Source organism: Electrophorus electricus, chromosome 14, assembly GCF_013358815.1.
Source record: "Electrophorus electricus isolate fEleEle1 chromosome 14, fEleEle1.pri, whole genome shotgun sequence".
NCBI classification, from domain to species: domain Eukaryota; kingdom Metazoa; phylum Chordata; class Actinopteri; order Gymnotiformes; family Gymnotidae; genus Electrophorus; species Electrophorus electricus.
Genome location: NC_049548.1, coordinates 2,485,654 through 2,501,367, shown reverse-complemented (window position 1 = coordinate 2,501,367; position 15,714 = coordinate 2,485,654). Strand labels below are relative to the sequence as shown.

The 15,714-nt window shown below is 47.2% G+C and overlaps 1 protein-coding gene across 4 annotated transcripts; it reads right to left on the bottom strand.

Annotated features, from left to right (window-relative positions):
- Positions 1–673: 673 nt before the first annotated feature.
- Positions 674–14,524, bottom strand: plxdc1 (plexin domain containing 1). Of its 4 annotated transcripts, none has more exons than XM_027031931.2 (14): positions 14,311–14,524; positions 8,088–8,242; positions 6,094–6,237; positions 5,763–5,832; positions 4,325–4,447; positions 4,130–4,248; positions 3,597–3,696; positions 3,408–3,506; positions 3,210–3,291; positions 3,039–3,099; positions 2,814–2,940; positions 2,267–2,302; positions 1,533–1,681; positions 674–1,438 (listed from the first exon to the last, which is right to left on the bottom strand). In XM_027031931.2, the coding sequence occupies exons 1-14, from the start codon at positions 14,384–14,386 to the stop codon at positions 1,316–1,318; spliced, it is 1,464 nt and encodes a 487-aa protein (XP_026887732.2). In that variant the 5' UTR covers positions 14,387–14,524; the 3' UTR covers positions 674–1,315. The 4 variants fall into 4 exon arrangements, with proteins under 4 accessions (XP_026887732.2, XP_026887733.2, XP_026887734.2 ...); XM_027031932.2 differs by having other exon boundaries at positions 3,408–3,503; XM_027031933.2 differs by lacking the exon at positions 2,267–2,302 and having other exon boundaries at positions 14,311–14,522.
- Between the last annotated feature and the right edge of the window lie 1,190 nt (positions 14,525–15,714).

Below are 15,714 nucleotides of genomic sequence, written 5' to 3'. Positions count from 1 at the left end.
TCATAACACGTTCTCACATCTAACTACCAGTAATAATGTCCTTGGTCATAACACGTTCTCATATCTAACTATCAGTAATAATGTCCTTGGTCATAACACGTTCTCATATCTATCTATCAGTAATAATGTCTTTGGTCATAACACTTTCTCATATCTAACTATCAGTAATAATGTCTTGGTCATAACACTTTCTCATATCTAACTATCAGTAATAATGTCCTTGGTCATAACTTTCTCATATCTAACTATCAGTAATAATGTCCTTGGTCATAACACTTTCTCATATCTAACTATCAGTAATAATGTCCTTGGTCATAACACTTTCTCATATCTAACTATCAGTAATAATGTCCTTGGTCATAACACATCCTCATATCTAACTATCAGTAATAATGTCCTTGGTCATAACACATCCTCATATCTAACTATCAGTAATAATGTCCTTGGTCATAACACTTTCTCATTATTTAACCATCTGCGCTCATTAACCATTTTACTTCATTTCCAAATTGTAACAAATACTTTTGCTCTGTATCCAAGTTAGGTCAGGACAGAGATATTTCACGTTGCTATATTAATCGATTTATCTTATTAGGCTTGAAGAAAATGTTAATAATTCTTGGATTAACTGGCACTTTATTTTTTATAAAAATCACAACTGCCAAGGCACAGATTTGTTCACAATACAGATTTTATTGATTTGTCTGTCTATATGGGAGATATTCTTTAAGTCAGATTCCTTGTCTCAACAACTCCAGTAGATACTCAATTCTAAGGGGCAAAATACTAAAAAAAAAAGGTATGAGATCAGATCACATGATGTCACTATTACTAATGAGATAATTCAGTTAAAGTGCAGTTCAGTCCATGTGTCTAACTGAGTAGTATTCATCAGAGAATTTTTTTTTTCATTGAACACAGCACATTATAAAACACAAAATATCTTTTTCAAAATGAAAAGTTTGAAAATGATGTTGTACTGTACATTAACTGCAGGACCTATCAAGGCTCACGTGTGTCTTGCTCTCACCATCCTTGCAATGAGCATAGTTAGCAAATTTGCCAATAAATGTTCCCATTCCTTAATAAAAGGAACCTTCTTTGTCCTAAACGAGTAACATGAGAGGTGTTGCAGTATGAACTGTCACATGTTGGGAAGCGGAAGAAGCTTGCGTAATAACTATCGCAGGCTCTGATGTCTCAGCAGCGGCGTTTCACAGCCCCTCATTATCCCTTTGCTCTTTCAAGTCTTCCCCCGATAGACAGACGGATGAAACGTTCATCATGGCCCCTTCGTGCAGGAAGTCCTGCCTCCTCAGCACTGCTCAGCCTCGATGAAGCCCTCCTTTTCGTGAAGCCCAAGTTCGACCTCTGCGTAGCTGGAATGGCATCCCTGGTTCCGGAATTTCATGGAGGGCCAGTAGTTATTGGTGCGGCGCTGTAACAGACCAGAAACCTTTCGCTGTTGCTGTCATATCTGCTCGAATAAATATATTTTGAAAGGACGACTTGGTGTTAGGAGTTAGGATCACCTGCATGAGGTAGAACGGGGGGGCAACAGTTGGGTGGGTGTTTATGTAATATACAGCCAGCAGCGTGAGGAACACAAGCAGGACCAGGGCTGCAACCACGCCCGCGATAATCGCTGTGTGCTCTGGAGCTTCCTCCTCGCCAGGTGGACCTGTGTGCAAGTGGTGGGAAAAAAATCAAATAAAATGAGAATAAAGACAAAAAAAAAACGAGTAGCGCTGTCAGGCGGTATACGTGTTTGGCTGCCGAAAAGAAAATACTGTAAATGTTCCTCGTCCAAACAGCCAGGGAAGAACTTCTGAATGAACAAAAACTCAAAAGACAAAGATTGAGGTTCAGCGCGACATGTTTACGGGGGCCGGCGAGTCAGCAAAATGGCCAATGGCAGTAAGGAGCTTGTCGGAGGCAAATGTAGCGTTAGCAGATAGCTAAGCTGTAGCACGCTGCGTAATGAAATATACTCAGGACAATGGCTGCATTCAAATTCAAGCTTGAACTAAGGTGTGTTTTAGAACACTGGGTTCTACATTATATATTACATAAGGTAATGAAAGCAACCACTGAACTGAACTGAGATTATTAGGAACCACAAATAAACCAATAATCTCATCTGCCACAAAATGTTTTTATGAGGTCAGGTCCCCTCCTCTTACTCACATAAACATCTGCTTAGCTAATTTCATGCTGTAAACGAGATGTGACCACGCTAGGAGCAGCAGCAGGCTGGCCAACTCACCATTGCCATAATGGTGAAAGAGGAGTTTGTTGTCATCTGCAGAGAGAGTGTGTGTTGTACGGAGAGACGGCAGAGCGCAAATGGAGGCAAGAACACCACAAAGAGCAAGTTTAGCAAAGCGCTCATGCAAAAATGCATACAATGCACACAGGACAAGAACAGCTAACATGTTAATGTACATCTTATAAGATTTCAGAGAGCAAGAACAAAGGTAAAGTGTTGCTTTCAAGACAACTTCTGCATAATAAACACAGAAGGCAATAAATGTGCTTGATTTGAGACCCAGCAACTAAAAGCAAACCACTGTTAAAAAATGTAAATGGAGAGAGGCCTTTGTCTAACGACCTTTAGGAATGAAGGCCTTTGACCGTACGGCTACTTTAAACATAGCTGCCATAGACCAGTCTCTTCATGTCCAGCACAGAATTTCAAATCCCAGGGTGTAACCCCATGGAGAGAAGTGCGAGTGGTCCAGGTCTCCCATCCAGCACTGTTCAGACTGTGGCATGACAGGCTGGGCGTGTGTGTGTGCGTGTGGAGCGCTCACCCTCGGTGACAGGGCCACCCGGCCTGGCCGCAGGGGAGGGCGTGGCCTCAGGGGCGGGGGAACTGTATGGGCTGATGGAGCTTTCGGCACCTTCATGAGCGTAGTCTTCACACGTGCCCTCCTTTGCCTGGCGTGAGCAGGTGTAGAGAGGACCATGGAGTGTTAACTGCTCTACAAGTTCGTGCGGGATGTGAGTGGATGGCGTGGATGTAGACATCATCCTACCTCCTCTGAACAGCTGTAGTCAAGCCATTCCTGTCTATGTCTGTCTATTCCATCTGAGCACCTTAAAAACACACACACACACACACACACACACACACACACAAGCAGGGATAAATGGAACGGCACTTCCGTGATACACACTTCCGTGATACACACGTTATTGGCCGGTACCTTTGGAGGACATTGCACCAACCGCAGCCGGACGTGAGGTTGGAGCGGAGGCACCGGTCACAGGTGTTGTGCTGGAGGCAGGCTGAGTGAACCAGCATGGAAGGAACAGAGTAAACATTAACCCAAACATACGTGCCTCTCGCAGGGCAGAGGGGCTTCCGTCTAGAGCCCGGAGTCTACGGCGTAACACGCACTCACTGGGTAATGGGCTGAACTTGAATGCCGAATGGCTCATTATCTTGGTGGTGTCGATTTCCACCCGATGGTATTCGTAGATTGTCCTCTTCTTGGTATCTGCTGCGGTAAGTGTGATGTAACGTATAAAGGCAAAAAAACTGGAGTGCAGAAGATGTTTTGGAAAGACAGAGAAGAGGACGAGGAACTGACCTGGAGCCTGTGGAGAAGAGAGTAGGGCCATGAAGGCGTCGGACAGCCCCACCTTCACTGGGTGCTCCGTTGAGTTGATCTTCTCCACCGGTAAAGGCACCTGAAGATAAAAGACCCACACCAGAGCATCTGTCCAGAGGACCCAAGATGTAGGCTGTATGACGCCTGCGTTATCATTCTGCCAAAGTAAGTGTTACTCATTTCTCTCACTTTAATTAAAGCGATTAATTAAATCCACTGAGTAATCTTTCTCTTTTTCAGGGCAGCCATGGAGTGGGAAAGGTCGCAAAGGCTGACCAATCATACCGCAGCCCTGGACTGACTTTGGGTAAGTCCCTCACTTGAGCAGACAAGGTCAGGGAAAGGGCCAGGTCCGCCTGGTTCGAACTCGCTCGGGGACGGAGTCTGGAACCTTCCAGCTCCAGCATGTTTGAGATCCTGGTGCAGAGGCCTAACGCACTGTTGCCAAGTTGCCTTTTTTCCTTCTCCTGGAGAGGTTTTTATGTGTCTTGGCCCTGCTTCTTGGCACTCACGTCTCTGTAGCCAAAGACGATGGTGCCGTCTCGATGAAGAGCGGCCTGGAAAGTGAAAGCTCCCTCTGTCTCTCTGCCCTGCAGCCGCACTTTATCCCACTGCACCACGAACACCTCTCCTGGGGGGTCAGGTCAATGGTCAGGTGAAAAGTCGCAGTACTCATATCGACAAGGCCTCTGGCTGGCGTCACTCACCGATGTCCAGGTAACACACAGTGGAATTTTTGGAGAAGCTGGGGTCAAAGTTGGCCATCAGTGGAGCGATGTATTGAGTGGCGGTCAACATGCGATGCGTAATCTCACCAGTGAAAATGAAGCCTGAGAGAGGTCAAAGGTCCACAGGTTAGAGGTCCTCATTCAACACTCATTCTGAGCGTTGTGATTAATCAAAGCCATTGTTACCAGTTCAAACCACGTCTTCATAATGTAGAATAATGTCTTACTAAATATTATATTCTTTGGTAATACAAATTTGTTTCCTCTTGTTAATGTCAAAATCATTGTTACAGTGAATTAGTGGTGCAGACTTGTGCCTGGGATTGATTGGGATTGACTGGGAGTGATTCAGATTCACTCTCACGTTTCACATTAGTGAAAAATGGGAGAGAACAACCCTTTCGTTAAAAACCCCTGCTTGCTAGCTTTTCATTTTTCAACCCTCCCTTGCTAGTTTTTCAAATGGGAGGACCACTGTGAAAGTTACGAGGGCAAACTCACACTAGCCTGTAAAGCTTAACTGGACCATCTACCACATTCCTAAAGACACCGATCAAACTCTGTCATGCGCGAGCCCAGCTTCGAGCCTCCAGTACTGTTTGACTTGAACCATCATCCCTCCAGACACACAGAAGACAGGCACCAATGTCCATACAGCTGAGTCTCTGGTTGTCTTCAAACTAGGACTGAAGACTCACCTCTTCACTTAGTCACTGAGCACTTAAACATGCACTTGTCCACACTAGCCAGGCCTGCAGTCTGACAGAACTCTTTAACAGTGCAACGCAGTGGTTAAAGACATGATTAACGCAGCGTGTGCTGTTGCTACAGTGCATGCAGCCCATATTGACCTGCCAGCACTGAGCCCGCAATAACAGGGTCAGTACGGCTTTAGTCACCAGGAGGCCAATGTGGGTTTATATCTAGAGAGGTTTTGTATGTGGTTGGTTTAAAAGTGAACTGGTTGAAGCTGCGTCTGGGAGGGACGACCTCTCTGGTGAGCCTTCTGGAGGTGTCGTGGACTTCATTAGGTGAAACACAGACGAAGGGAGGTGCCTACCTGATGACCCTGTGAAGAACTTGTGAGGTTGTGGTGTCTGTTATGAAGTGGGTGGGCAAGGCCTAATGTGAAGCTCCAATGGTCTACCAGAAGATTTTTGACATGCTGTGTATAATTACAATTACACTGACTGATCTCTTGTTACATGAGGATGTGGATTTGATAGAGACTACGAAGTACTTCTTTAAGTCACTGTGGACAAGGGTGTCTGCCAAACGCCATAAATGTAACTGTAAACTATAGCTAATAAAGGCAATGCAAAGTTGCAAAAGCTCCAGGACACACCCAGAACCTGGTGTCCTTACATGCACTGACATGTTAGGAGCCACAGGTTCACTGTGTGTCTGTGTGTGCTACCTCCGGTTGCTATGGTGATCTGCCTCACTTGGTGTCCGTAGAAAGGGAAGTCAAAGGGGAGAACCACCCGCTGGAGGGAGAGAGAGAGAGAGAGAGTGAGAGAGAGAGAGAGAGAGAGAGAGAGAGGGGAAAAACAGGAAATGGATGAGTGGATGTAAGCATAGTCAGTGTAGACAATATAATTATGAGGTAAAACAAGACTGTTTGCCCACACATTCATCTGTTGCTTCTAACCAAGGCCATGTGCCCATATGTTAACATTTTACAGATGTATATTTTTAGGTGTGTATGTGTGTGTGTTTGTGTGTGTGTCTGTTTGTGTATGTCTTACTGCTGCCTGTCGGTGTGCGTTAGACAGGATTCCATGTACTTTGACTGGACCCTGCTGCATCGAATGCAGGTCCACCCAGAGCTCCTGAGTCTGTCTGTCACTTGGTCCATAGTACTGCCATGAATAGTACCTCTTAGAGTCCTCCTGAGATGAAGAGAAGGAGGGAGAGATAGACAGAAAGAGAGAGTTGACGTAAGAGAAGCAGACAGACAGACAGACAGAATACACAAGGAGAGAGAAGGAGCCCCAGACCCAGATCACTCTCCCTGCTCCAAACCAAACTGAATTTATTCACTAATGGGACGTGGAACAGGTTCGCTCACATATGGTTTCAATTGGATGCACTCAACACAAAAAAAAAGCACCGCAGTGAATTCTGCTTCGAGATTAAGAAACGTCTAAGTCACGAACATTCTCCGGTCACTGCACTAAGGCAACAAACGGTTCACGTCAGACGCAAGCAGTGAGGTCACCAAGGACAGGCTTTGAAGCGTAGTGGGCCCTCTAGTGTGGGGTAAAGCACGTGTCTCACGCTGCCTGCCAAGACGAGAGTGAGAACGGAGTGTGTTATGCCAAATGAGCGCGTGCGCGTCAAAAGTGCATTCAGTTCCAATCTCCGCCGCGTTAAAAGTGCTCGCGTGTCCAGCTTTCCGCCGTGTTATCGATGCGTTCCCCGGCTGAACGTGATGAAGAAGGATCGCGCCTAGATGGAGGAGAGGTGCATGGAGCATGGAGGAAAGTGGAGCACTTAAGAGAATCCTCTCGGTGCTCCTTCGCTCTTCCCACACGCAGCAGTGCTCCATATAACAGCCCGCGACCCAGATTCTCCGATTCTGTCCCCGCAGAACGGCATCTGTTTCTGGGGGAAGCCTCCAGGTCCAGAGCGGCTGCCATCCTCTCCTTTCACTCTGCCCAGGGACGTTTGGGCCCAAAGCTCCCCACAGAGTGTTTTAGGGCTACCCAGAGAAGTTGGAAAATAGGAGCATAAAAGTCCCACAAAAAACTGTAGAAATGATCATCGCAGGGTTAGTTAAGTGAAGATGTTTTTAAAAGTAAGGTTTATAAAAATGTTTATGTGCAAAGGCAGATGCACACACCCACACACACAGATGAAGCTACATACACAGCTACACGCAAGCTCCAGCATATTTAAAAATTGGCAAAACCAATGAGAAATCTGGTTTGAATTTGTTTTTTGAAGAGTGGGAAGCATAACACAATTTATGAAAGTTATCATTATGTGAATGTTAGACACACACACACACACTCACACACACACACACAACAGAGGAACACTAATAAAGTACAGAGCGGAGGTTGGTGGTAGGTCTCTGTCCTCCCACCAGTATATATAAAGATTTCTTGTTCCCGTTGGCAGGCAGCCTTTCATCCCTGTCAGCTCACGATTCCCCTTACTGGAGCGGCGATCACTGGTTCCCGAGCAGGCAGCCTCGGGATTGTCCGACCTGATTAATACAGACTGTTGATGCTCTTTGGCTGTTCGACTGTTTATGTGGACGGAATAGTTCAGCTGTCGGTGTAGTTGGTGCAGATCTGAAGAATCAGAGTCTGAGACGGCAACTCTCTGAGCTGAACAGCCAGCAAGAGCCAAGCACCCGTTAAAACGCCCCGTGTGGAGTGAATGTTACGGCCGCAGCTGAGCTGAGCCCCCTTGCGGAAGGTGGCATGTATGAGGGGAGAACCTGCATTTGGGGCAGCAGGACAAACCCAAGAACACTCCCCTCCACCTTTGAGGATGTGAGAGAAGACGTAAGGGAGGGAGCGGATGGAGAAAACAAGGGCAGAAGAGAAAGGAAGAAGGGAAGAGAAGAGAAGAGGAGAGAAGAAGAGAAGAGAGGAGAAGAGAAGAAGAGAAGAGAGGAGAAGAGAAGAGAAGAAGAGAAGAGAAGAGAGGAGAAGAAGAGAAGAAGAAAAGAAGAGAAGAAGAGAAGAAGAAGGGAAGGCGAGTGCACTGGTTAGCAGTAACTCAATACCACTTTCGTCATGTTGTCAGGCAGTGTGTCGATGGCGAGGCCGTTCAGGGTCTCCTGCGCCGCCCTGATCTGTGCGCGTCTGGTGCTCGACTCCTGCTGATCTCTCCTGGCTCTCTGCATGTCTGAGGGATCTCCATCCGCCTGCACCGGTCGCCCTGGAGAAACACCAGCTGTCTTAGAAAGAGCCCATGTGCATACATTCCCACCAAAGGACAGTGAGCAGGCGATAATCGTGGGGATGACACTTCAATAATGTGGCTGAAGATTTTGATCACATGCGGTAAAAAGCAGACGTCTGGGAGCACATATCCCAGTTTACAAGTTAAAGAGAAATCCCTGACTTTGAACTTTAAGGCAAAGCCCATTTAGAATAAGAGGTACTTAATTCCTGAAGGGCCAGCCACCCTATTGTGTGTTTCCTGTGTGTGTGTATGTATGTATGTATGTGTGTGTGTGTGTGTGTGTGTGTGTGTGTGTGTGTGTGTGTGTGTGTGTGTGTGTGTGTGTGTTATAGGCTGAGGGAAGACTGGAGCACTGTGTATACAGACTACAAAAACCAGACAGACATGTCTCTTTGGCATGTTTATGTTCTATTGATGATAACACTGTGGTAACCTCATCATAACAAGACTAGAAAAGAGGAGAAGCTCTCTCTCTCTCTCTCTCTCTCTCTCTCTCTCTCTCCCTCTCTCTCTCTCTCACACACACACACACACACACACACACACACACACACACACACACACACACACACACACACACACACACACACACACACACACACCACCCAGAACATAGCTTTGCTATTTTCTGGCAGGTGAAATTATGTTTATAAAAGGAATTTCAAAACTGAACTGAAGAACAGGGACTGCAATTAATCTGGCATGCTGCCAAATCCTTTTCACAGGAAAGGGAATGACATCTATTGCAAGGTTTTGCTGAAATCATTTCCAGAGCTTCCCATTACTAGACCTTGGCAGCAAGTGCTGCTGTCCACTGATCATGTCTCCGGTCGTCTGTCCACTGTCTGTCTGATCGTCTCTCTCTTGGTCTCTCTCCTTCTCTCCCTCCCTTTTGATGCAACGCTGATGGCAAACGCTAACCTTGCTGTGAAGGGAACAAAACGTCTTTTAATGTGGTGTGCGGCCATGGCAAAACAGCGCGTGGGTGCAGTCTAATACCGCGTGGCCACACTGAGTCGGTGTCTGGACAGAGAAATGTCGACCTGTGGTGTCGATAAGCCGGATCTGCCGTCCCCATCCTAAAACACCGCCCAGCGCCACCCTGCTCGTAAGCCCTTCAGAAGCTGTTAGTCTGCGAGGACTTGGCCAGAATGTGCAGTAGCCTACATGCAGTGGGCACTTATCACGGGTTCCACTGGCTTTGTGGGTCTGGAGAATTTAATCAACTCTGCTCTTCATGTTAAGTGTAATTAAAAGCTTGGATTTGTGGTCCGGTCCCCCCCCCCCATGCACACACACACACACACACACACACACACACACACATGCACAAACACACACTCAAACACGTGTTCTCTGTGAAAGTGGGTAAGAGCCTGTTGTTTACATCTGGTGTGTGTGGGTTGGCCGGTGGTCCTCGAACTGAGCTAAATGCACAGTTCCTTCTCACTGTCCTGTGAGGCAGCTTGGGGGCTCTGGGGGGTGGAGGGGCAGAGAGGAAAAGAAACCATGCAGGAATGAAAGTGTATGAAAGTGAATGAAAGTGTAGTGCAGAGAGTGAAGGAGCAAATAACAGGAGATGTTTGGCCAAAAAGAGGCTCTGGCGCACACCGTGAAAGGCCATTTCCAATCTCCTCGAGATCTTGCCTCCAGATGGCGGGTTCTGCTTGACCACCTTATTAAAAGCAGATGACGTTGGGCAAGAGCCCCTGGGATGTGGTGTTTAGCCACTAATAAAGCACGATACAGGGTGGGGGCGAGGGATACGGCTCAGGTGCTGTCTTCCCTGCAGAATACCAAGGAAAACACAGGAAAACCGGAGCGACGTACTCTCTGACTTACTCTCAGACTTGACTTAAACAGACAGTGTACAGTGAACGTACAGTGAAGAGGAAATGGCTTGACCTTAGCCTACGCTTTGAGAAAAAACAAAACAAAACTTTCCCTACACAGTAGATTGCAAACCAGCCAATGAATTCCTCCGGCATACGCACTCAGCAGAACAGCAACAAGTGCAATGGCTCGTGTCGAAGGAAATCTAGGACAGAAGTAACACCTCGTTCACGCGTTCCGCAACGAGGTGGACAGTTTAGCGGAAAGCAGACATGATCACAGGTCTGTTCCTGCAGATGGTATTACCGCAGCTTTTCACAGACTGCGGCCCACACAGCGACTTCGCTGTGTTACCACGCAAATCCCAGACAGCAACAATCCATTAGAGCAGGTCTCTGTAGCTTAGATTAAAACGAAAGACTCATATTTCAGGCTGAATGCTCCTCTGGGTGGGAGCACAACACAAGAATGAATAAGGGAAAAACTGGGGAGGTGGTTAAGAAAACGGAAGGATTCATAAGGCCGGGAGGTGGCGGCAGGGTGGTGCTGGAGGCTGGGGAGCTGATTTTAATAACGGGTCTTGTTTGATTTCATAGCCAGAGAAGCTACGCTATTTGAAAAATCAAAGCCTCCTAACTGGGTCACTTAGGCCACGGTGCTGTGAGAACAGACATAGGAGAGAGACAATCAGCCGGAGACAATGAGAGGCCAGGCGTGATGAGGCACAGAGTAGAGCAGGAAAAGAATGGACAACAGAGTGATGAAGGTGGGGATGGAGGAGAGGGGGCACAGTGGAGTAAGAGTCCTCCATAACGCAGCTTAGCCTTCCTGACTACTGCTCTCCCTGCCGCGGTTGGCGTTGGCGCGACCCTTCGGACGGCCAGGTGTGTCAGTGATGGTGCTTTGATGCGCACGTCTGGCCACCAGGGGCCCTCATACCCAGAATTCTAGTGGTCTCCATGGTAGCTGATCTCACTTCACCTGCAGCTTATCTTCATCACTGCTATATAAAGCTTCCAGGACATTGTGAAGTATTGCCATCAGTCTCCATTTGCATGCCAAGCCATTGTGTGTATTTTCTGCAGTTTTGCCTTTCGAACTTGCGCCTGTTCTCTGATTCTGGATTTGTCTGATCCTGGTATATTTTTACCCTTGCACATCTAACCTCTGATTCCAGCCTCTGGCTCTTGTGTGATTTGTTTAGTAAAGATCACTGCACACTCTTCTGTGTCTGAGTTTAATTTGTTACAACGTGAAGCAGCACACAGGCTGACTTGAACTTTTCCTCGATGCAGATGAGCTCGCGGGTCCACGTTGCATCAGCTTCCAGAAATGTCAGCATGGCTGAAACGCAGTGCATGCTCTGGTGGGCCTCTGCAAATTTCCAAACTGAACGACATCTTAATGGTAAAAGTACAGGCTAGGGTGGCAAGGGACGTGCAGAAGACGCACTGCACAGGAAGCGTGAGGGCGCGCGCACACACCCACTTACACACTTGTCCTGTTCTTTCCACTTCAGCAAATCCTAATTGAATCAAACCAACAAGGATCACTACGCTCCTCCCTCACCTATATCCACTCATTTTTTACTTCTACAGAGGAACAGCTGGGTCTTTGGGCTGGTGTGTGTCTGCTTTGGTCCATGCTCTCTCCCTGTGCTCTGCCGAACCGTGGTGCCGTGCCCCAAAGGTAGCTCATCCTGCTGGCTTTTAATGTTCTCAAGTGCAGGCTGCTGTAATTCTACTCTTTAATACCACGCTGTGTATAGTTTCAGGTTTAGAACCCTTTGCGGCATGGCCTGAGAGCAAAAGAGACAAATAATGAGAGAGAGAGAGAATCATCCCCTCAAAGAAAAGGGTTTTTTTGTGGTCTCATAGGATGGTACTTGTGGTGAGTGGGCAGCGGTCTGCTAAGAGGGAACACAGAAGAGGCCTTTATTCCAGCAAGGCTCTTCAGTGAGGATGTAGCTTGGGGTGTTCGGTTCCTAGCGGAGATATTCATGACTTGTTTATACTTTCATTTATTTGCGAACAAGCAAATTGCAGTAGGTCTGCATCTGCAAAAGCTAGAAACTTGATACTGCTTAAAATAATATAAAATAATGTAAAAATATTAGCTAGCTAGCTATCAATCTCAAACTACAGGCTGGTTAGCTAGCTAGCATGTTTGCTGTTCATAACAACTTTCCGATGTGTTTTAATACGTTTTATAAAATTCGACGTCATTGCCGATATCTTTTATTGGATGTGACATGAACTACTTGGACAAAGTCCATCTGACTCACAGACTTTGGTTTGCGTTTGTGGTGTACTGGATACCACACTACTACAGGAACCAGTGCCCGGTGTACGTCGGCTAGAGCCGATGACTAGCCACCGTGTCTGAGAGCTCCCAGTACACCCAGTATACCCAGTATGGCACACACACGCTGTAAATGCGCTAAACATTGCATTGACAGTGCTGCAAGGGGGTTGTGAATTCATCAGCGCTTACATGCGCAAAGCATCCCAGCTCTATACGCGCCCATATTTAATTTATTTATTATTCTTTTTTACATCAATATCGCGAGTTATGTGTTCTGCACAGCAGCTGCATGGCACACGAGAGATCACAAACAGAGTCAGCTGCATTGATAAGCGAAAAGAAGAGAGAAGGCTTGATCGCAAGCTCACTCTGCCTCCAACAGCCAAACCAAAGCTCCTCATAGCGCTACATCTGCTCGTGTGCAAACGGGTTGGCGGAGCTGGAGGTGGAGGTAGGGGTGGGGTGCGGGGTGGAGGTGAAGGTGGGGCGTCATCGTTTGAAAAAAAGAAGGCCCTGTGATCCACATGGGTCACGTGGGCCCGCCCAGCTCGGGCTGTCGACGCCTCTCCGCCTCTCCGCCTCCTGCGCGTATGCTCGGTGTTGCACGGGCCCAGGTTCGGGGGGGGTCGTATGGGACATATGTCCATATAGGTCGCCGGCTAATGCGGGTGCTGCCTCAGGTGTCTCTGAGCTCCCCGGTTTCCCTTTATGGTCCGAATGAGAGCTGCACAGGTCGCCTCACTAAGTATCAAACTATGTCACATGTATGCGCATGCACAGTGGCCTGCACACATATGTTATTTCTCTCTCTCTCTCTCTCACACACACACACACACACACACACACACACACACACACACACACACACACACACGCACAGGAGGGACAGAGGCCAGAGAAAGTAGAGCAAAGCTGCCTGGCAGAAAGAGAAGAACCAGGACTGCTAAAAATACAGCATCTCCAAGGAGGACAAAAATACACACACACACACACACAGGCACATACTCACACACACACACACACACACACAGGCACATACTCACATTCACACACCTATACAAACATCTACTCACATCTACTCAGAAACACACGTGTGCACACCTGCACACACACACTCACACACACAAGGTGTCTACCTCTAAAAGTGTGGATAAAAGAACCCACATGCCTACACTAATCCTAACTCACCTGTTATATACAGTTTTCTAATTATCAGTATACACACTTTTAAAAATGGAAAAATGTGTACAAAGGATGTGGTGTGTTAACAACTGTACTGTGTTCAATCAATCAAGCCTCTATCACCTGGTTTACCTTTACATATCTGAGAGTGTGTCTAGCTTGGCATCTGGAGCACGCACACATATGCACATATAGCATCCGTGTGACTGTGCATGTTGGACTGAGAAATGTTCCCTATGCGTCCTTGTCAGGCCGTCGCTGAGACCGGGACTCTACACACGCACAGCCTTTAGTCCTGAGCTCTGTACATCTTTTCTGAGTCACACAGCTCTTCCAAGAGAAACACACAGGGATTTATACAAGCACTACACACATGCACGCATACGCACGCGCACGCACACACACAGATGCACTCCAGCACACATGCTGAGCAGAACAAAACCCATGCACTCTCAACCAAGAATGTACTAACCCAAACACATAACAACTGCACATGTCATTACTGACCCTCACATGCTGTTTCTAATTTCATGCTGTGAAAAGGCAGGAAGTTACTGCAGCTGGACAATGCAACTCAACCCGCGCTACCTTTACCGTTCTGCCAAGACCGTGTTCGTGAGATGTTCGCCACATGTTTTACGTGCGCTGCTCCGCTCACAGGTCTGTTACCTGTGCGCTCAGGTGTGTGTGTCCAGCTGTTAATTATGTAATTGAGTTCTTACCTGATAGTTCCTGAGTCCACACCCTGGCCAGCTCAGCCTGGGAAAGACAGATGAGTATCACAGCACAAAGACCCATGGTCACCTTCTCTCTGTCTGCTCTCCTTCGCTCGCTCCTCTCCTCTTCTCACTCCTCCTCTCCTCTCCCTCCTCGGCGGCTCCCCTGTCACCTCGCTCCTCTTCCTCTTGTGGGCTTGGACGGACGCTCTTTCTCTTGGACTTTACTCCCCCTCTCCCCCTCTCCCTCTCTCTCTCTCTCTCTCTCTCTCCCTCTCTCACTCTGTCTTGTCCCCCTCTCTCTTCCCTCCCTCAGCTTTCCCCTCCTCTCTCACCCTTTTCCACTCAGAAAAAAAAGGAAAGACGGAGTGTTGTCTACTGTTGATTCCCTGCTTCCGTGCCTTCGTTCACAAAATTCTGGGATTTTGTAGTCATGGTAATGAAAGAGTTCAAGGAGGGACAGTCAGGCAAACAGATCAGGAAAAAGAGTTCTCCTCCCTGTGCACCTCTCTCCTTCCCTCTCTCTCCCTCCCTCTCCATTTCTTCCTCTCTTCCTCTCTCCCTCTCTCTCTCTGGATTTGGGGCAAGCCTGAGATTACCACACATGCAAATATTTATATATTTCTGGTTTTCTCTTTCTTATTCAAAAACAAGACTAGCTCGAACTGGATCTGTAACTAGCACCACCTTGTGGAAATGGGATGATGAAAAGAAAGAATAGAACATCCATCCATCCATCGTGCTGTGTGAGAGTCCCTTAACATCCCTTAACAACAACATGTGTAGGTTTGCATGGAGACCATGTTAAGTGCCTTTCCGAATACAAGCACACTGGTGTATGTAGCGTGTATAATTCACACACACTACCTATGCTAGATTTGTTGTTGTTAAAGTCACCATTTGGACCTACATGTGACAGGACAAAAAGGCCAATGAAAATATTTACCCACCCCTCACGCTGAGACACAGCATATCACCATGGCGACAGTGTAATTCCGTACAGCTTCGCTGGCACAACGAGTGAATCAAGTGGAACAAGTCAAAAGAATCCCACACAGCTGCTGAGTATGACAAACGGCAGTACTCCCACAGAGGGATTAGACTTCCAACATCAGGCACACATACGCACAGTCATGTATTCTCACACACACACACACACACACACCCCCACACACTCTTTCAAAGGTACAGATGCAAATCTTAGGTGCCTTTCTCATTTTTGTGAGGGGTGAGTGAACAGGTTGAAGAAAACATTATATCCTGACAAGGCTTTGTCAGAATCTCAATGGTCACAGCAAATCCAATTTATAGTGAAAAGTCAACAAAGAAATGGATAAAAATAATAGAACGCAATTAACTGTCCACATCAAATACCGATGGTTGATCTACCCACCGCATCTGAGAGAAATA